The sequence below is a fragment of the Semicossyphus pulcher genome, unplaced genomic scaffold (assembly GCF_022749685.1).
Source record: "Semicossyphus pulcher isolate SPU_LCO1_2020_fin unplaced genomic scaffold, fSemPul1.0.p SCAF_17, whole genome shotgun sequence".
In the NCBI taxonomy this organism is placed as follows: Eukaryota; Metazoa; Chordata; class Actinopteri; order Labriformes; family Labridae; genus Semicossyphus; species Semicossyphus pulcher.
Window position 1 is genome coordinate 1645164 of NW_027211681.1, and position 21205 is coordinate 1666368.

At 39.4% G+C, this 21205-nt stretch overlaps 2 protein-coding genes across 2 annotated transcripts; one reads left to right on the plus strand and one right to left on the minus strand.

Moving 5' to 3' along the window:
* The first annotated feature begins 2080 nt into the window (after window positions 1-2080).
* tmc5 (transmembrane channel like 5) lies at window positions 2081-12095 on the plus strand. The gene is made up of 20 exons (XM_069666488.1): window positions 2081-2154; window positions 2678-2907; window positions 3077-3154; window positions 5170-5286; window positions 5431-5533; window positions 5869-5950; window positions 6043-6303; window positions 6684-6829; window positions 6943-7087; window positions 7354-7506; window positions 7862-8028; window positions 8736-8817; window positions 8902-8999; window positions 9097-9192; window positions 9294-9369; window positions 9897-10030; window positions 10143-10310; window positions 11205-11283; window positions 11422-11514; window positions 11595-12095. The coding sequence occupies exons 1-20, from the start codon at window positions 2081-2083 to the stop codon at window positions 12093-12095; spliced, it is 2883 nt and encodes a 960-aa protein (XP_069522589.1).
* Window positions 12096-14190: 2095 nt separating this feature from the next.
* Window positions 14191-19931, minus strand: LOC138594873 (germ cell-specific gene 1-like protein). Its single transcript, XM_069666145.1, has 5 exons — window positions 19643-19931; window positions 17845-17892; window positions 16319-16471; window positions 15719-15830; window positions 14191-15123 (listed from the first exon to the last, which is right to left on the minus strand). Exons 1-5 carry the CDS (start codon window positions 19929-19931, stop codon window positions 14829-14831), a joined length of 897 nt encoding a protein of 298 aa, XP_069522246.1. The 3' UTR covers window positions 14191-14828.
* Window positions 19932-21205: the final 1274 nt, after the last annotated feature.

The following is a 21205-nucleotide window of genomic DNA, read 5'->3' on the forward strand; positions in this document are numbered from 1 at the left end:
TCCAACAGGGCGCTGTCTTTCTGTTTTTATGTTAATTTAGTGTTTCTTTCCCCGTTTCATATGGTCTTATTTTACTGCTTTGAAAATAAATATTTAATTTGAATAATGTATTTAATTGTATTTACCTGTTCATATTTCATTTTACTTTGTTTCAAAAACGTTTTTTTGTACATTTTCTTTAAATTTCACTTTATATTTTATATCGTCTTTATTTAATGTATATCAATTATTTTCCTATCTCCAATCGTCGTATTTTAATGGTGTTGAAATGTTTATTTATATTCTGATTTTTATTTTATTCATATATTTCAGTCACTTCATTGTACTCTTCCCTTATACCTTATACCTTTTGTGTTTTATTTTACTGTGTTTAAAAATATATTAAAATTATCAAAATGTTTATTATTTATTATTTACTGTTTATTTGTATAGGGAGAAGTATGAATGAAGCATGTAAACCGATGCCACACACTACAGCATTTATAGCTTTGGCTAATTTGCAATGCCATTCACTAGATGGGCCTTAATATGCACAAAATTAACAGCAAATACACAAGAAACAGTAAAAAACGGACTCATCAGCAATAAAACAGATATAACAATACAGGATACAAAATATCCTACAATAAAATCAACTGTAAAACAGGACATACAAAATCAAACATGACTGCACGACTGATCCCTCTTCAAAAGACACATTAAAGAAGAATGGTTAAAATTGTTGTGTGAGTTGAGGTTTGGATGGTAAATACTGTTGGTCAAACTTAAAAAAAAAACACATTATCCCACAATTCCTTAAATGCAACCCTTTACCATTTTTTTATAGGCTTCATCTGCCTGGTAGATGTCATGTCTTTCTCTGTTATTTCAGTATCATACCAGGATAATTCAGTAAACCTCATCGCAGTTGTTTTCCTTCCAGGGCCATTCTGCAACTACTTACAGGTTATGTAGGCCTGGTAGTATTACTGCTCCAGTTGACAAGTAACTCATGCTTGAAGTGAATGTTAAGGTTAAAAAAAGAGGAGGACAAAATCCATTGGCCGAGGGAAATTCCTTGATCCAGTTTGCAAGAACACTTCCTTGTACACTTGGCTTTTGGTGGGGTTTATTCTGTCTGTCTGTCTGTCTGTCTGTCTAACCATGCATTGTTCTGCCTATCTACATCATCAGTCTGTCCACCTCCACAGATCAATCGACAGTACATAGATCATGAACTTTGTGGCACCCACCTTAATGATGCCAATTAAAATTTAGGGACACATGAGATTTACATCACCCATTCAGAAGCAGTGGACTTGGACCTTTATGAGTTAGTTTAGCACACACTTCCTGGTAGCCAGACAGTCCTTCTTGTTATCTCAGTGGTTGTAGTTCTCAGGCTGATTCACAGGTTACTCCTCAGCTTGGTTCTGTACGGACTGCCGAAAGACTAGAAGGGATTTATTTATTTATTTTGCAAATCTACATTTTTTTCAGGCCATCCTGTATTTTCTCTCACCATCACATCATCAACACATCCACCAGGTAAGCCGTTTTTTTTTTTATAAAACAGCAGAATACTCATACACTATTTGTAGTCCAGCTATGAGTGTTTCCTTTCTTCCATTTTTGATTGTTTTCTGTTAATTTTTTGTCAGATTTCCCTGTTTTCCTATCCTTCAGTGGATCTGTAGAAGAACCACACAGCTAGGCTACGACTAGTGGTGGAAACATACTCTACTGTATGAATTAATGATGAACAGTTGAGGATGGATTAGATTACACATGATCCCTCCTGACAATGTAGCTGTCACTCTGTGACCCGGTGAGGTGGAGAGGCATGGCCTATTGAAGTTTAGCTGGCAACCTTATAGCCTAAACACAGCATGTAAAGAAGGCACATACTTATGTTTGTAAATGACCCAATATTGTGTCATAGACATCAATGTCTCTGTTGTTTAAAGAGCCTTTATTCAACACTGCAATACTGGAACTGGACTATATAAGATCAGCATACTGAAGAGTGACTGCGACACAGTGAGCTGAGGGATCGTGCTTGTTTTCAAAGAGGAGTAAAATCTTTAATTTGAAGGATCTGATGACAAGTTACAGCAACAGAGGAGTCTTCAACCCTGCCTACCATGACAGTGAAACTCTGGAAATTGACAGAAGGTTTGTGGTTATATAATAACATGAAATGTGTCTGTATGAGGTAACAGTAAACCATTCATCATAAAAAACATGTCTTCCTTATTTAAGTTGATCAAATCATGCGTTTGAGTGTGAGCTGCGTGTTGTTTGTACTTGCAATCTAAAGTCATATCCCAGGCTATGGGGTAATGAATTTCATCTGCTTTTATTTTCGGTGAGAATTTAACGTTTCTAAAAGGAAACTTCAAAGTCTAAATCATTAGTCCAGTGGTCTGAAGTTAACTCAATCTTTATCCTGAACATTTTTGACAGAAATTGAATCCTTACCCACAAGAGAAAAGCATTCCTTTTAAATCAAGTTATATCACTGAGACCTATTTAATTACAGATAATAACTACTTTGTTATCATGACCTGAATTTCCAGTTCCTCTATTGAATAAATTACCCAAGTGCTCTTAAGTGTCATAAACACAAGCTCTATCACCTTACTGATTAACAGCTTATCTTTCACTTTGCTCATTATTTGCTCTGTGTGGTCTCTAGGTTTTCAAGCAAAAACCACCACGCTAATCCTTATGCCAAACAAGACCCAAGCTGGCAGGGTGAGAGGGCAGACCCGCATTACTCATCGACTGGTCAGACTGGCAGTGATGGTGCTGTAGCGAGAGTACCCTGGGGGGGCTGGCAGGAGGAGAGCTGGAGGGGGAGAGAGAGCATCCCCATGGGCCTCATCTCAACGCGCCCCGGGAGTCCATCAAGGCAGCATGACCTCAGTGAGTGGTCATGCACTCAGTGTCCTAATTTAATTAATTGACTTACAACTTTAAGTCTGCATATTGATTTACACCCAACTACATCATATCATAAAAAAACACATTAGTTAAGTAGTTTATTCGGCTCCAGTTTGCTAAGTGACTTTTATCTCCTCTGTGATTTTTGCAGATCACAGTACGTTCGAAATCCCTCCTGATTCTCAGCACGATCGATCACCTGCTGTTTTGCTTCCTTCTACAATGTCAGGTATTGGTTAAAGCAATCCTTCCATTAATAGTAGCTTGTTTTCACAGTCAAAGTCCTCACAGTTATTGCAAGCTCTAACAGTTGCTGTGGTATCTCTATACACACATGCAAAGTTTAGCTCATTGAAAAGAAAATGATTTGAATAAATGCGACATTCATGTTGACCTGCTACCTTTAGTAATGAATGACCTTAGCAAAATCCAAGTGGATAATTATTAACGGAGGTGACAAACAAAAGTTAATGACAGGGAAGTTGTTGAAGAAAATAAAACAAAGTTAAGGGGATTGTTCGGATAATAGAGCCTTCATCCAAAAGGCAGAATCTAAAGGTTGTGTTCATGTGTCAGCTTTATTGTCTTTATCCCCATTCCCAAGGTCCTATGGTCACTTATGGTCCTAAAGGTCATTCAGTTTGAATGAGAAAAATCCATTCTGCCACTGCTGAGATATAAATTTCTCAAGAACAAATGCCTTTTAGGGCATTGGTTCAATACTATATAATCCAGTGAAGGTGGGAGATTTCTACTTTTCCAGGCAAACATTTTACAATTCATTCTCAGGAAATACAGAAAAACGAAAGGTGTCTTTAATGTGTCATATTTAGAGGGTTTTGATCTGAGAAACAAATCTTAGGACCCATGGAAACATCTTTATCTGTGCTAGAAGTTTCAGTTGCATTTTTCAATAACTATTGGATTTATTGCGATAAAGTTGGGTTACAACAATTGTGCATCACTTCAGATTAACCGTGTTAACTTGGGTGATAGCTTCACTTTCATTATCACTATCAGATCTAAATTTCAAATAGCCAAATACGTTGTTTGGAGACCTAATACACACATACATAATACATTATACATCAGTTGCAGCTTGTGTTTTATGCTAATAAGCCAATGGTAGCATGCTAACACACATAAGGCAGTGAACATGGTAAACACTATACCTGCTAAAAATCATGTTTGCTTTGTCGTTGACGCCTAGTTAGCATGCTAACACTTAGCTCAAAGCATTATTGCTGTCTAAGTTAAGGCTCACAGAGCTTTTGAACACTGCTTGAGATTCTCTGGCTTGTTGAAATACAAGTTGGCTAAACATTAACTAGTAAGCTATTTTATTTAGCATTACCATATGTCTAAGTCTAACAGTAGTAAGTGAACTGTTGTGATGCAGTTGGTACAGTAGCTCCTGAAAGTGTCACGCTGAGTGCTAATAGCGAGAGTATCACAGGTTTATTCCGGAGTGATAATGTAAGAACAGTAGTATAACAGAATCCAAATTAGCTCACACTGAATATCGCACTGCTATCAGCTGTACCTTTAGTCAGTACATTTACACAGAGCAGTTATGCAGGACAGTAAAGAGAAGAAAGTGTATCTCTACAAAGCTGTATTAACCATATTCACAAAGTGGCCTTTTTTCTTTAGCATCATGCTCAGGCTGGGATGTTCAAGGGAAATCTAGCAATATGTAAACAACATATTTATGACCAATAACTAACATTTAAAGACAACTAATAACAACTAAACAACTAATGTTACCATTTGCTAGGATGTGACTGAAAGCTACTATTAGTTATTCATAGTAATGTTAGCTATAAAGTGGTTTAATGCTAGCTAGCTGTTGTCTAACAATTGTTAATGGGTTATCACATATGTTGTTTTACCTTGAAATCTGGCTCAATGTTCCTCTGGATTTTCGCTCTCAGTTGTTCAACTAAATGCAGTTCAATGATAAATGTAGCCACATACTTATAGTTATATGACTTACAACCTGGAGGACAACATTTAAACAGCATTAGAACTTCCAACCCTGAGTGTAAATTTAGAGGAAAATTGCCATTTATTGCTTAAATGTGTGGGCAGCTAAAGGTGCTACGTTTAAAAATCCCACCATTGAACATTATCCTCCTGCTCCTGAATTTCCTTTTTTTTTTAAAATCAACTAATAGGTGATAAATTTGTGACCATCACTGCTGAACAGCAAAACAAATATCCTCTCCTTGCTTATTCATCCAGGGAACATGACTATGAGATGGAGAGGAGCAACAATGAGAAGGTTGAGCATGTTTCCCAGTGCTGACCCAGCCAATCTAGCTCTCACAGAGGATGCCATCAGGAATGAGATGGAGAATGGTAAAAAGCTTCTGACATAGTGTTGGATTATTTTGGCTGTGTAAAATGTTGCATCTGCTTCCTGTATGGAAGCCTGTGTAAAGATAACAGAGGGCTCGTGTTTTCAAAAAAGTAGATTTCATTTCTGAATCTTGCGTGTGACAGAGGAACAGAACATGGTGAAAGAACTTGTTGCCCTGACAACACGAGACCGAATTCGGGCCATTCGGGACCTTCCAATGAGCTTTGAAGAGAAGAAACATATCAGGTGGGTCTTGACTGACAGGTAGTTAATGCTCTGTGTTAATCATTACACCCAGCCGGGAGCCATAAAATGAGGAGTCTGTTCAGGAACTCAAAGACAAGGTGGTAGTGTGTTGTTGTAAAATAGTTCACTGGAGGAAAAGTCACATATATGTTAGCAAACACAGATACACACCTCTATTGTTTTAGGGACCTTACATAAGAAAATATCACATTGAGTCCAAAGATTTTTCTGCAGAATGAATTGTTTAGCCATTGTGGCAGAAACATAAAGATTGTCATGATTCCAATGCCATTATCACATGGTGATGATGATGATGATGTACATTACCCCCACAGGAGCCAAGTGCTTGCATTCAAATCTGTGAAGGAATCACGCCAGTTCACATGTTTTGCAGAGTGCTCTGAGAGAGTGTCTTTGGTGAGTGCTTCATCAATCATAAAACTGTCAAACACCATACTTAACCCCATACTTCTACAGTATACTATACATGTCACAAGCTTTCCTCTCAGTCTTTCCGTAGGTGTGCCTACACTATAAACTCGGCCAGGCAGACCTTGGAGCTGTGGCAGGGGATCATGAAAGAGATTGGCGGCAAGTTTGGCACCAGTGTCCTCTCCTATTTCGTGTTCCTCAAGTGGCTGCTCATGTTCAACGTTTTCTCCTTCCTTGTCAACTTTTGCTTTATCACCATCCCGCTCCTTGTTCACCACCCCTTACCCAACATACCTCAGAATGTGAGCTTCAGAGGACTGGAGCTACTGACTGGAGCTGTAAGTGGAATGACAAACCACACACCATTACCTTCTTGTAAAGCAAGAACCATCAGAAGAATCCCTTAAAATACACATTTTAAGTTTTGTTAAGTGTTTGTATAATTCAAAGTTGCCAAAATTAACATTTTTAGATTGACATGAAATTACTGTATCTAATGTTTAAGGGGGTTACTACTAATGAAAAATCCCTGAATTACTTTAGCAACTGCTTGCTAGCAAGTTAGCATAGCATATAAGGATATGTCAGTGTTCCGTGTTCAGCTTGTTGCACTGCTGCAAAGTGGCTAAAACTAAATTTTAATTTATTTAAAATATATATAAAAAGGCTTGGCAAACAAGTTTTCTAATGCATAGTTGATGTGTTATAAATTGTCCAGGGCTACTTTACCTACACCACAATATACTATGGTGGCTACAGCAATGAAACTCAGTCTGATGGTCTGGTGGACTACAATATGCAGTTGGCATATTTCTTTACCATTGCAGTCTACATGGTGCTTTGTGGAATAGCACTTATCTTCAGGTCAGTCTATTTCTCAGTATTGCACTAATTATTTGGATGTAGATTATATTATTTTGGGTTTATTTTACATTTCCTTGAATTTACCCTTGTAATTCAACTCTATCCTCATGCAGCATGGCCAGCTCATTCAAGAAAAACTATGTACTAGCCGACCCAGTTTCAAACAGTGCATGGCAGCTTCTGTGCAGTTGGGATTTCAGTATTACCAATGAGCGAGCAGTGAGACAGCGTAAGAACAATCTACGTGTACAACTCAAGGTGACTGTGATACTTTGACAAACACACTTCTGACACCGAGTTAGGAAAGAGAGATGTTCATTCAGACACATGTCTCTACATACTGTACACCTGAAACAAGCTTCTCTAAATTAAATGTTTTACCAATATGGTATACATATCCTCTAATTTATATGTTCCAACTCTCTACTCACACAAATGCTAGACAATTCTCTTCAGAGGTTAATTCCTTTTTAAACGAAAAACTCCTTATTTTTAATCACCATTATTGTTTTCGATCTCTTCAGGAGTCTATGTCAGAGAAGGCCCAGAGGGAGCTGCTAACCCTCTCTGAGAAGTTGAAGCATTTAGGGGTTCATCTGGGTTCCTGGCTCCTCTCTACCACTTTGGCTGTTGGCTGTGGGGCTAGCATCCATTTTCTCTGCCTTTATGAAAAGAAGGTACACAAGTCAAGTTTGAATAATTCATGTTCTTGTTACATTTAAATAATTGTCTTCTTGCAAATAGGTTACAGCAAGCAGAAAAAAGGATTCCTCTCCTGAGAAATATAATTCTTGATCCATTTCAAACCAAAAGTGATGTCACAGTTTCCCTTTATATGCAGGAGCAGGAAAACTAAAATAACATTACAGCATGTTGAATTCCAATGGTCTTTAAGATTCCTTATGAGCAGACATCATAAGCTACAACCTACTGACAGTATTTTGTCTCGTCATTTACCGACAGTGTCAGGTCTTAATCATCATATTGCACACGGTATACGTCATCTAACTCTATGACCTTCTATCTTTATAGCGGACTACAGATACTGCCAACTGGTCTCCACTGAAGGAGGCAGAGACTCTCCTGGTTCCCTTTGTTGTGTCTCTGATTAATCTGGTTGTGCCGCTCTTCTACTCCCTCTTCAACAAGTTTGAGCAGTACTCCAGCCAGCGCAGACAGATCTACGCTCTGGTAGTCAGGTCAGACAGCAGTAAATTTTCTTTTGAGAAGCTTGCAGTACTGGAATTAAACGATACACAAAATAATGGAATGGGTTTTTTTTTCAGAAAAGTTATATTTTGGCAAATATACTAATTGACTTGCTATTAGATGGATAAGAAAATCAATACCACTCTCATATCTTTCTGTCATTCAATTTGATGCTATGGTCAGCAGCTAGTTAGCTTAGCTTAAATACCAATAATTGCGGAAACAGCTAGCCTGGCTTTGTTTAAAATTAACAAAAAGTGCCCGGGACAACTCTGGAGCTCACTTTATAACATTTTGTTGCCTCAATTGCTACAAAAGGATGCTAAAAAAAGCCACAGTTTCTTAGATAACTCTCCACAATAACCTCAAATGGTTGTTTTGACACATTCTTTGCACGGGTTATAAAGATTGAACTAAATATAATGTGGTCAGTAGGGAGATTAAGAGGTGCTAGCATAGTACGGAGAATTTGTACCTTCAGTGTAAGTAAGGCTAGCTGCTACCTGTTAGTCCTTCTGCTAGCTAAGCTAACCGGGCCCTTACTCCAGCATCATATTATGGCACAGGCATGAGAGTGGTATAGATCTGGTCATCTAACTCTCTAGAAAAAAATAAGTAAGGATGTTTAGCAGGATATGAAAATATTGCCTTTATGATCAATTGTGTTTGAAGTCTTTTTCTCTTCTCCAACATACAGAAATGTGTTCCTCAAGATGTCCATTCTGGCTGTCTTGTGTTATTACTGGATGAATGAGGTGGCTAATAATAAGAAATTTTCAGTAAGTTGGACTGAGATTTACACTTAATTACCATCTTCAGAAGTACAAATTTTGCCCGTCCTTAAATTGATGTGTTCTCCACAGTGTTGGGAGACCATGGTGGGACAGGCTTTGTACCGTCTGGTCATAGTTGATTTCCTTTTTCTGATGTTAGGGTCCTTCTTTGGGGAGTTTCTTAGCAAGTGAGTTACACACTTTCAGGTTGTTTGTAGTCTTCACAATCATGGACTTGGATAAAGTAAACCTCAATAAATCATATTCATCATTTCTCTGTAACAGTGTGATTGGGACAAAATTACTACCACGTCTGGGGGTTCCAGAGTTCGACGTGGCAAGAAATGTCCTTGAAATCATTTATGCACAGACTCTGGCCTGGTAAGACCAACACTTTCAGCATATACTAAACAATCGAGCCACTCACTGGACTTACAATCATGCAGTATTAAGGTAGCTTGTCTTCTATTTTCTCTGCACAGGATTGGAATCTACTTCGCTCCTCTGCTGCCTGTCATCCAGATTCTGAAATTCTTCATCTTGTTTTACTTAAAGAAGGTAAACCCTGGATCATAAGGCTTAGAGATGATTGTAAACTGAACAGCCATTGGGTACATACAGTGCTGTCGCTGCCTGGGCTTCTATACGGTACTACTGTTTTAGGCTCATGTAACTCTATTTGTGCACCTGGTTCAATTATTGATAGAAATCCTTTCACCACATTGACTGTGTGCTTTATTTTTTTAATGGAAAAGACAGGCAGTGTTTTGGATTTATGGATTAACCTTTTGGTTTCATTGAACACGGCAAGGCCAGTCATTCTTAAAATTAATGAATTTATATGATTAGTAATTTGACCCTGGCTCCTGGTGCTGTTGAATGTTTAATGAACATGCTGAATGACCTTTGAAGCAATGCTATTCAAAGCTCTGATGAGATCCTCATGCTCTCTGTTATGAAGGTAAACAGATATGATGTTTCCTCCGACATGAGCTCCTATTATACTGGGTTTTGCAAGAATAATGAGTGAAAATTGTGTGTGCTTATGCATCTTTTCATGTTATCCTCTTTAATCACTTCTCTAGGTCAGCCTGACACAGAACTGCCAGCCTCCGCGGCGGTCAGGAAGAGCAGCTCAGATGCAAACCATCTTTATTGGCCTCCTCTTCTTCCCTTGTTTTGTGGGAGCCCTGTCCGTGGTTGCATACACTACATGGAGGTATGAGCGAATGATGACATTTATTAAAAAGATCATAAACTTGTGAAAAAAATATCACATTCCTATCTATACCTATCTTTGAGTCCTGTTTTGTCCATCTTTTCCTGTGTAGTCTCACTCCATCAGAGCAGTGTGGTCCTTTCCAAGGACTCAACAACACTTTCAGTGTGGTTGGAGATTGGATGGAAGATCTGAGCCCTGGTTCTCCGTGGGCCGTCTGGATCTATGAAAATATCATCAGAAGTGAAATCTTCTACTTTTTTGTCACACTCATCATCCTGTAAGTTGATGTCGGAAACATGTAATGTGTTGACACAGATGAAATCCAGGTGTGAATCCGTCTTTGCAAAGTTTTATTCACTCTGGGCCTGCAGATTACACAAAACAACCATAATGTATTTTCATGTTGTTGGCTGCTCACAGCTACTCTTAATATTGAGAAAAAAAAGAAAAAAGTCAGTTGCGACATTTGCGGAAAAAAATCACAAGCGGCGCCCAGTTAGACAGCTAAGCGGTCTCTGCAAGTGTTGCGAGAAAACAGTAATCCACTATGGCTGAACAAACAAAGAAAAGATCGATGAAAGATACAACTTCAAAAATAAGTGAAAATCCAAAGAAAAAGAAACAAATTCGACGCTCAGATGAAGACAAACTAACTAGTCTTAAAAGGACAGCGACTGTCAGCAAAGAAAATCAAGAGTTACAACCGTGGACGTCACACACTGTTTGGATATCTGGGAAGTGTGCTCCCGCAATTACCATTTAGATGCCGCCAAAGAGAAAGAAACTGAAATCTTCGAGATTATCACTTTAAGGTTTATTAAAGAAGCTCTTCTGGAGCTTTCAGTCTCATCACATGATATTCATCATTATATCAATAGGATTTATAAGTTCAATTTTTCATCAATAATTGACTGGAAATTAAGGTTGAATGTTCATTCTTTACTATGGAAAAAGCTATTTACAAGTTAATTCACCACTCAATATATATTAGGATAAATCTTGTGAGGGTCAGATATTCCTTTACAAATCTTTGTAACAATAGATTTTGAGATATGACTGACAGACCAATACTGCCATCCATAGAAACTCACACAAATTTGCATCTTTGTGTCTTCATGTAAATGATGTCAACAATAATATGTCACATAGATAATCATGTCTTCCTCTTCAGGGTCATCATATACATCTTCTGGCAAGTCACTCAGGGCCGCAAGCAGCTTATTGGTCGACTGAGACAACAGATCGTTAATGTGAGTGTTGCGTAAGAACTGTCCTTTAGATATGTTTGTTTATTTATGCTTTGATGTTGTACCCATTTGGTCTTTTTATCATTTGGCTGGATTAGAAATTCAAATTCAATAATGTCGTCTTCTGCTTTCTCTCACCAGGAAGGGAAAGACAAATCCTTCTTGTTAGACAAGCTCCAGAATCTCCAGAAAAGTCAGCCTAATAAAAAATCCAAACAGAAAAATCAAAAAAAGGTTTGTTGTTAAAATTTTTCATCATCTTTCATCTTGAGATTTGTTATCAGCCTCACCGCATATTTTCTCCCGTCCTTCAGCACACCAAGCGGCCCACAGATGACCTCCCCTCTGGAGGTCAGTCCAGCTCAAACGCTGTGGTTCAGGCCTTACTTGCTCGCCAGCGGCTGGAAGGGGAGGAGGGGAACAGTGCTGGTGGAGTGCCCGTTCCCTCCGACATCTTCTCATCCAGCTCTCTGGTTCAGGCCCGTCAGAGAGCTGAGTATCCAGAGAGGGATGATAACTACAGTACGGCAGCTTATTCTGAAAACCCTGTTAACGCATCCAGTGCTGTCACACAGGCGATGCAAGCCAGACAACGAGCAGAGGATTACCGAGCAGACGATGCAGATGACCTGTCGTCTTCTGTGTCAAGTGTTATGATGCAAGTCATGGAAGCCAGACAAAGAGCGGAGGATGAGGACAGATTTCAGTGGGCCCCTGCTCCTCGAACAAACGCAGCTCCCACAGGCTCCAGCGCTCTCATACAGGCCATGTTGGCCCGGCAACAGGCTCAGAACGAGTATGATGACGGTTACTGAATAAAGGGGTCTGACTTTATCTTACAGAGGAACTGAACTAAAAAAAATAACAGACAGACAGGATTTCTATAAGATCACAATTATCAACACTCATCTGCTTATCACCCACACATGTTTAATCGTCATTTAAAGTACACAAATTGTACATTAAAAAGCACTGAGATAGCTTCTCTAGCAGGTAGAGAGTGCAGGTCCACCTCTTTATGCAACCTTTTTTACAAATATGTTTTAATAGTATGTTTCTATGATAGTATATAAGCCTTGAAATATATATTGGTACTATAACTAAAAAACAGCAGGCCTTTTGTGCCATTTCCAATGTAATTTATGCATCATAATATCATTTATGTTATATACATTTTTCTGTATTTTCCATGAAATGTGGACACCAGATATAAATAAACGAAATGCAAAAACATATTAATGACTGTCCCCTGCCTATTAAATTAAAATATGCATTTAAAACTGATAAAAAAATGTCAGTAACAACAAGCAGAACTACACTATTCATCAAGTGAATTGTGGCTGTGACAATTCATGAAGTGAATTATAAGCTATTAGGTTCCTAGTTCGAGTCCAGCTCAGACAAAGGGGACCTTTCTGTATTGAGTTTACATGTTCTCCCTGTGCATGCGTGTGTTCCCTCCAGGTACACCAGCTTCCTCCCACAGTCCAAAGACATGCTCGTTAGGTTCATTGATGACACGAAATTAACCGTAGGTGTGAGTGTGAGTGTGAGTGTGAATGTGAAAGGCCGTCTGTCTCTATATGTCAGCTCTGTGATTGAGTGATCAGTCCAGAGTGTACCCAGCCTCTCGCCCAGTGACAGCTACAGGATAAGTGGTATAGATAATGGATGGATGGTTGGATGAAGTGCATTGTAACGTTGAACCAACACTGCCCTCTGCAGGTATGATGCATGCAAAGCCTCAGATTAAAGGTGGTTCTGTAAAATAATGTTTCTCCTCACGCTACTTCAAATGTTCCCACAGGTTCTTTATTATTCATCAGTCTTTTTAAAAACTCCTTGCCCCTGACAAATTAAAAGACCCCATTTGAATAATTTTTCATGTATAATTTTTTCTGAATGTTTTTTCCTCCATAAAGCTTTACTTACTTATAGTGGTCGCTGAAGAAGATGTCTCCTACTACCACTATAAAACAATCCCTTCTCTGGAGGTTTCATCGTGACACTAACAAGAACCCTAACTAGTTGGGATGTCACAACTCATAGATTAAAAATGTAAGGTGAGCACTTATTATTGAGGAATACATGAAGACTGCAGACTAACATGTAAAAATTGGAATAGCTACTTTGTTATTCCTGTAAAACTAGTGCACTAATGGTGATTAAAATTCACATTTGCTTTAATACAGAGAGAGGATACTTCATGATAAGCACTTTAGTTTAGCTTTTACTTTACTTCATACATATTTTACCCGGATGTCCCACTGAGAAAAATCTCTATAACAAGAAAAACACACAAACCACCTGTAATACAAATAATTAAAACACAATGTACAAAAAAACACAATTAAAACAGAGGGGCACCTGTTCAAACAAAGTGGTGTCTCCTAATAAAACGACAAGCCTTTATCTCCTTATTGTTTATGATGGCTTGAATTCATCAGAGGGCATGAATATTTCTCATTTTAGATCATCTTGCAGATTATCTCCTGCACAGAATGTGTAAGAAAATGATGTTTTCGCCATATCTGTCAAAAACACTGGAGTGCTTCTTTACAAAAGAAGCAGTACTGTGCTTTTCTCTTCTCTCTACTCGACTCTTTACAGACTCAGTGTTTCTTTTTGTAATTTTGAGCAACTTTTCCAGCTGTGAGTCTTGCCTCCACTCAGGTTACAGGTGGTAGGTACATCCCAAAGAAAAGAAACAAATAGTCTCTTTGTGGCCTGAAGTCAAAACTCTGGACATTCAAATGTAAACTCAAAGAACTTCCAGCTTTTCATTCAGTTTAATTGTTTTGTCAAGATTAACAGAATGATAGCACATGGACATGCCGCTCAACATCTCTACTGAATATAAAATAACAATAACCGAAAACATTTTTTCTTAGAGTGTTTATTTTCCTCCAGTCGAAGCATTAACACCACATTTTAAATACATAGTGTACTGGAAATGTGTGATACTGATCTGTGTTTAAGTCTCTGCAGCTTTTCCGGATTTGGCTCAATCTAGTTTAACAAAATGTGTGTTTGTTTGTGTGTGTGTGCTCATGCTGTTTGAGACTATAATGTTAATAGACTTGGTATAGCCCCCCCACACACACGCACACAAAAGTGAAACACTTCTTGACATTATTTACAGCTGATATATGTAGGCACATCATTTTCAGTTAAGTATTGCATTGATGTATTGATTGTCTGTAACATGTTTTAATAAGGCTATTAGCATCTGGGAGACTCTCACTCTATTTATATTGGTTGGCGAAACAGTTTCCTTTAAATCTACATTGTGGTAGGTTACACAGACAGACTTAAAAGCTTTATCTGTGAGATCAGTTCATGCTTACTTTTCCAATTATCAGCTGGTTTGCAGCTCCTACGTGACAAACGATGCCAACGACTCACCCACAATTAAGGCAGTGTTAAAATGTACCAGATGGTGCTCATGATGCAGCCTCAAATCCCATAAGGAGTTCATCCTGTACTCAACACCGACCAAACATGGACAACAGCGCTTCCATCCGTCAAGTCAAGATGTCCTGTTCCCATCAACACTGTTCTTCCCCCAAAGATCTCGCACAGTCACTCAGGTCCAGAGAGTCAGCAGGTATGGGGGTTTTCCTGCCACTCTTTGGGGTCTGGCTTGTATAAACCTCCACAGATTTAGAGATGGAGTGCACAGAACGTTCCCGGTAATATCCAAAAGCCTCCCGTGCCTGCTCCTCGCGGATGCTTTGCTCGAAGGTCTTGCGTTTGTGCCTGAACTCGATGACAGTCTTCGTGTAGGAGTTGAGGGTGGTGACCGATGCGCCCATGCAGCACGTGAAGGAGGCCCAGGCCATGCTGATGCAAAGCAGAGGAAAAAAAGAGAAAATCAGAGCACATGTGGTCATGTTGGCTGATGTTGTTAACAAATGGAAATACATTCCAAATTGCATTGCATCCCCCTAATATATTTTCACTTAACTTTAAGTCCTTCTGCTGTAGCATGCAGGGCCACATGGGGGATCAGATGTTTAAATCTCCGTCTCATGTACTTTTCAAGCAGGTTGTTTAATGCTCACATAAGGTCAAGAATTGTTTAGCCTCTAAAATGAATTCCCAGCATACTGCACATATTGTAAAGGAGTGAAATATTATCCCCTTATGCAATTCCAATCACGCCTGTATTGGGGCTTTGGACACCAAAGCCTAATCCTGCCGTAACATGAGAGCTTTGGGCTTTTTTCATTAGAGACAGTGGCGCTGACGAGAGGTGAGCGCAGAGCCACGGCTGACTATTTATGGCTGCCACATGCAAAGTGGAACCCCTCATCTGATCTCCTAATGGGTGAGTTGACATAATTTTATTTAAAAGGCAGCGCGTCATGAGATATTAGTGAACAAAAATCTTATGATTGTAATCTTGAGGTTCAACTGTGTGACGGTGGAGTCTTACCAGAAGGACCAGCCGTAGTCCCAGTTGTAGGGCCTCCAGTCAGGTGGGCCGAGGCTGACAGTGACAGTGAAGACTTGTGTGTACATCACATGAGCCACCATGCCAAGAAGACCTGAAATTAAATGTGTGGATAGTGAGCTGGCTAATATGCTGAAAGAAATCTTCAGAAATAGAATGATTTGTTTCCACAGATACAGACCAACAATTAGCCTTTTTTTATTAGCCATTTATGTAAACAAATATATGCACAAATGTAAACACCATGAAATCATGTGGAACCAGTATAAAATCCTCATCTGAATAGTTTAAGCATGTTCATTCAGATTTATTTTTTGCACAATTTCTGCAAAAAAATATGTTCATTGATTCTGTAACTTGATTTTTTCACTGAAAGTAACAAACTACATTTCTGCGCTTTATGACTTGTGAACATGACTCCCTCTTTATTACACTTAAGGACCACAGAAAAAAATGCTGTGCATTATTTGGTCGAGTTTTCTGTCCAGCTATCTTCACTGAAATCACAAACACTTAAATGCATCACAGGCAATAAACAAACACTCGCAGCCTTTCAGTAAATAAGAAATAAAACTAGACTACCTGAGAGCACAGTGAAGACGGCAGCGAACGCGTTGAGCTTCAGTCCGTCGATGACGTTGCTGGAGTGGACCAGGTCTAAACACATGAGGCTGAAGCCCACCACCAGCAGAATAATGTACAGCATCTCAGAGACCAGCGACAGCCACAGTATCCCTGCAAAATAGGCACATTAGAATAAGACAAAAATAGAGATAACCAACACCACCATGCCTGCAATACTGTCAGAGATCTACATTTTTATATGTATTACAATTTAATTAAACACAATGGCTGTTGTATTAAGAAATTATTACATTAAACTGTGGATCAGTCTTTTAATATCACTCTTGAAACTGACACCATTGTGTAATGTCCAACTGTTATTGCTGATTTTCAATTGATACCAGAGTAGTGTACTCCAAATCCTATTCAGCTTTTCAATGTATCAAGCTGACTGTGATTGCATCCGCATTGCAGCCTTTTTTTGTTACTTAGCCACTTGACAGGAAGTAAGCAGTTCTCTAATGACAGTGTCAACACAGCTGTAAGTCCTTAAAGTGAACACCACATGTGTGTGTGCAACTCTGTCCCCTTGGTTTCATTTTAAAAAGGATGTCCCAAATGAAAGATGGATGTTTGTTGAATTTTGGGATGCAGAAGCACTGAAAATGATTATATCAAAGTAGAGAAATAATCATCCGTCCCTCTTGACTATTAACAGTTAATAATAAATGCTATTCTTCGATATCACACCCTATGCACTGGGAGATTAATTTATTAAATGTATATTTGACTTCACTTTTATGTCTAGAGTTCCAGCTCTGGCTTCAGGGTCTGAACTGTACTGTCATTGTATGAGAGATTTTGAAGCCACTTCAATTCTTTGCTTATAGCAATGTCTGTGGAAGATCAGTGAGGATGTCTCGACAAATAATAAACCGGATTTACAGTCTCTCGACTTACTGCTATTTCAAAGCTACTGTGAGGAGTTTTTAGCTTGTGGACTGAACTTGATACTGATGCCCCTATATGAGCTACAAAAGCAAACCAGACCACAAGTGAGAAGATTGATTATATTTCTATAGTTATTTCTAATGCCTGCAACCACTGCCGGGGGTTAGGTGTCTGACGAGGCGATTAACTACACACTGCTGAATGAGCCTTTTTTCTATATTTTCCATGGCGAAGATTCACAGCGAGTTATTGTTGTAAAACACTTCTTACACATGTACAGGACAAGATCAGCAAAGAGATAAGGGGTGCCACTTTGTCCACAGGGGGCGCCAAAAGCAACACAAACCGAAAGGTCCTCTTTAAACCAAGCCTCAAGCCCAAAGGGTTTGAAAGAATTGCATTAAAAAAGTGAGTGAGAGTGAAAAGTTTTGAATGAATATATGAAAATAAATATCCTTTTTGTATGGGTAAAGGGTCTTCATTCTAACCTCTTTTAATCAGTATTTCAGCTAAACAGAGAGTACATGTCTCCTGTGAGCAGTTGTTAAATAACTTCAGGTTCGACCTTCTGCAGAGGACCAGTGGTAACTCACCTTTCTCTGAAGCAGGGGCCAGGTCAATGAAGCTTCGGCATCTCTCACCTACAGCAGAAAAAAACACACATTATTTGACCAATACTTTACATAGAATTCGGTAAGCTTCAGTTCAGAAATTAGTGAGTTTGGGGGAGGCAAGGTCAGAGGGGACCGGGTAGGATAAACAAACAAAACAAAGCAAATAAAAGCTCTTGAACTGACAGTGGCATAAACTCAAATCCTAATCTGTGTTTAATTCCCAATTTCGGTCCAGGTGTGCTTCAGTGAATCGGCTCAGAGAGGAGTGTGACCTCCTGCCCGGTGACCAAACCGTGACACCAGAGTTTGAAAACGGATAAACAGAATGTTGAATAAGAGGCAGATGTGTCAGAAATGCAGCTTTTTTGGGCTTCTGATTTAGCGTCAGCAGCTGGTGCGCTGGCAAGGCTGCTTAACATCTGCTTCTTGTCCTATTGAATTACAGATACTTTGCATAGTGTTACAATGATACAGTAGAATAGGGATATCACTTGTAATAACACTTGTGACATACTGGGAATTGAAATAAGAGCCTGTGACAATTAAACAAACAGGTTATAAAAAATTGACCCTTGACGACACAGTCCTGCACACGTGGAGTTTCATTCTGTCCTCTGTCAAGCGGAGCGTGTTGATGGATTTATTGTATGTGGAACACTTTAATCAGGTCGAAGGAGTGTGGCAACAGCTGTTTTGAGGAAAAACTCATCAAGGCCCCTGTTACATAATCCTTATTAACTCAAGCTGTCTCACCCCCCCCCCCCCTCCATACAGCCATTTGATGAGATAGACATGTGCTAGCAATTCCTTCTTGAGTAATCTCAATGTGTGGGTCATTTCTAGAACATCATAAAAATATGTCATGACCACTGACCCCCCTTTGATGCATGTTACCATTGCCTCTCATACTCCTCCTGGAACCCCTTGTTAATAATGAATAAAGGCTACTATTATATGATCAAAATCCTTTTTTCATTTCCCAGAGTGAAAAAAATTGAGCTTGTACACACGTCATTCACTGTTTTCTCTCCCCTTTGGCTTAAGCTGTGAAGCAATCACTTCCACCCACTTAAACCCCCGGTCCTAGTAAAAAACTGAACATGGAGTGTGAGTTCCCTCTTCTATCCCTTTTTTAAACTTTAGGCTGAAGCTTCTTAGAGCTTCTGTTCAGCATTTCATGCCAGATCGGAACAGCTAAAGCAACTTTAGCAGATCCCAGGAGTTTGATAAGTCCACTGATATTAATGGAGGGCGATTATCCTGAAATTGTCATGAAATGGAATAATTCAGAAAGAGTGACTAATCTCCATCTGAGCTGAGTGCTCCATTATGACAAAATAGGGAGTTAAATGATTTTCAGAGTCAACATTGGTTTACATTATTGGTTAAGGAGGCTGAGGCTATAGCCTCGTCTGTAATAATAGGCTAAATATAACGCCAGTGAAATATAATTTTAAATTAATCGTAGGTTATCAATAAAAACGAAAAAATAGGGTTTTTAAAATAAAGGCGTATTTGTTGTCATTTCCGCATTAAAATATTGAATTGGACAGTCCATTGAAGAAGACACAAATGTCCCTGCTATAACAGGCACTTACAAGTTTAACATGCCAGCACAATATCATTACACTCCTTACTCCTTGTCAGCTGTAAATGACTCCTAGGGCAAAAGTTAAGCTAGCTCAGTAAACACTCATTCACACAACAAACACACACACACACACACACACGCACACACACACACACACACACACACACACACGCACACACCTCTTACTTTCATCGTGGATATTTTCCTCGCACGAGAACCAGATGCCTGTGTGAAACTGTCGGAACAGGAACCTGTCGTCCCCGGTCTCCCAGCTGTACACTACTTTGTTCGGGTCCGTCTCGTTCACCCCGTAGTCTATACACTGGTGTGTCCGCAGCTTGCTGCACTTGGGCTTGGGGACTCTCTGGGTCCCCACGCACCAGTACGTCGTAATAAATGCGGTAACAGCGAAAAACAGGGCAAAAAAGTTCAAGGTAACCGACAAAAGGGTCCTGCATTTGCGAGACGTCCTCATTGTCCCTGACAAGGATACAGCGGCGCGCGCAGGTCCGAAAAGTTCATGGGTGCGAGTTGGAGTGGATGCGAGAGCCCCGGCTAATTTCCAAACACACCTGGTGAAGTGCAGGGCCCATCTGGCGCTTTACTGTAACCAAACATCTCCATCGATGCGCAGGATGCAGGCAGCACCCTAGACACTGAGCTCAGCTGTGTGCCAAAGTGTCACATTTCCATAAACATCTTTCCCTCTTTGTCACACGGTCACTCACGAGCGTCTTGTACATAGGATGTCACGTTGTCAAAGGATTTGACTCTCCCTTGTATCAAGTGTGGAATACTCTTATGATGCGCACTCTCACTCTCTCTCCCCTGTCAGTATCTCTATCAATAGGATGCCCCTCCTCCCATCCCTCACACACGACTTGACTTGGCCTGTCAACCAGCGCTTATCAGACTGGTGGTCATGTGTTGGACAAAAGTTAGACTTCCCCTTGAATTAAAAAAAAAAGTCAAACACTTCGGGGAATTTGAGACAGTAGGCCGTCTCTCGGGGCACAAAGTTGTAAGAGTGCCACTCCACTACATAGGAGAAAGACTCGCAGTTGTAATCAATGTATGCCTCCTTTAGGTTAATTTGATATCCTTCATGTTTGTTTTGCATCTTAGTAGTAGCTTTGTGTCTTTGTTGTCCCTCTTATATAGTTATATAGTATATATATATATGCATATATATATATATAGTATATATATATATATATAGTGCCTATGGTCCTTTTCCCCAATCTTAAAGTTTCTGGCGTCTCTCTGATGGATGTGAATTGAGCTCTGCAGTACAGATGACGTGCTAAACTAAAAGTCTGTAATGTCTTCTAATCTGAATTGTACTGGAGCACAAATGTTGCCATTTCAAAGATATTTCCCATGAGTCATGTGATCTGTGAGGCTGAGCTAAAAATACGAATCATTTGAGCCTCTGCAACCTTTGTGTTTACAACCCTTGAGTAAATGAGACCAGATGGGCTTGACATCTCCATTACCTCAGCATCATGCCTTCATGTTTAGCTCAGAGGATAAGCATCACTTCAACATGACTCTGAGAACTGAGAAATCAGGCCAAGACTCTCCACCAAAGTGCCTCATGGACTGCTAAACAAGCTGCTGGTGATGCTGACAGTAATTGCCACCTTGGCAGAGTTGTACGTAAAGGTTATTAAGGAGTGATCGTCAAATTGCAATTAGATACGATTAAATGTCACACTTTAAATAAACCCCTTGCTCTGTAGGCTTATA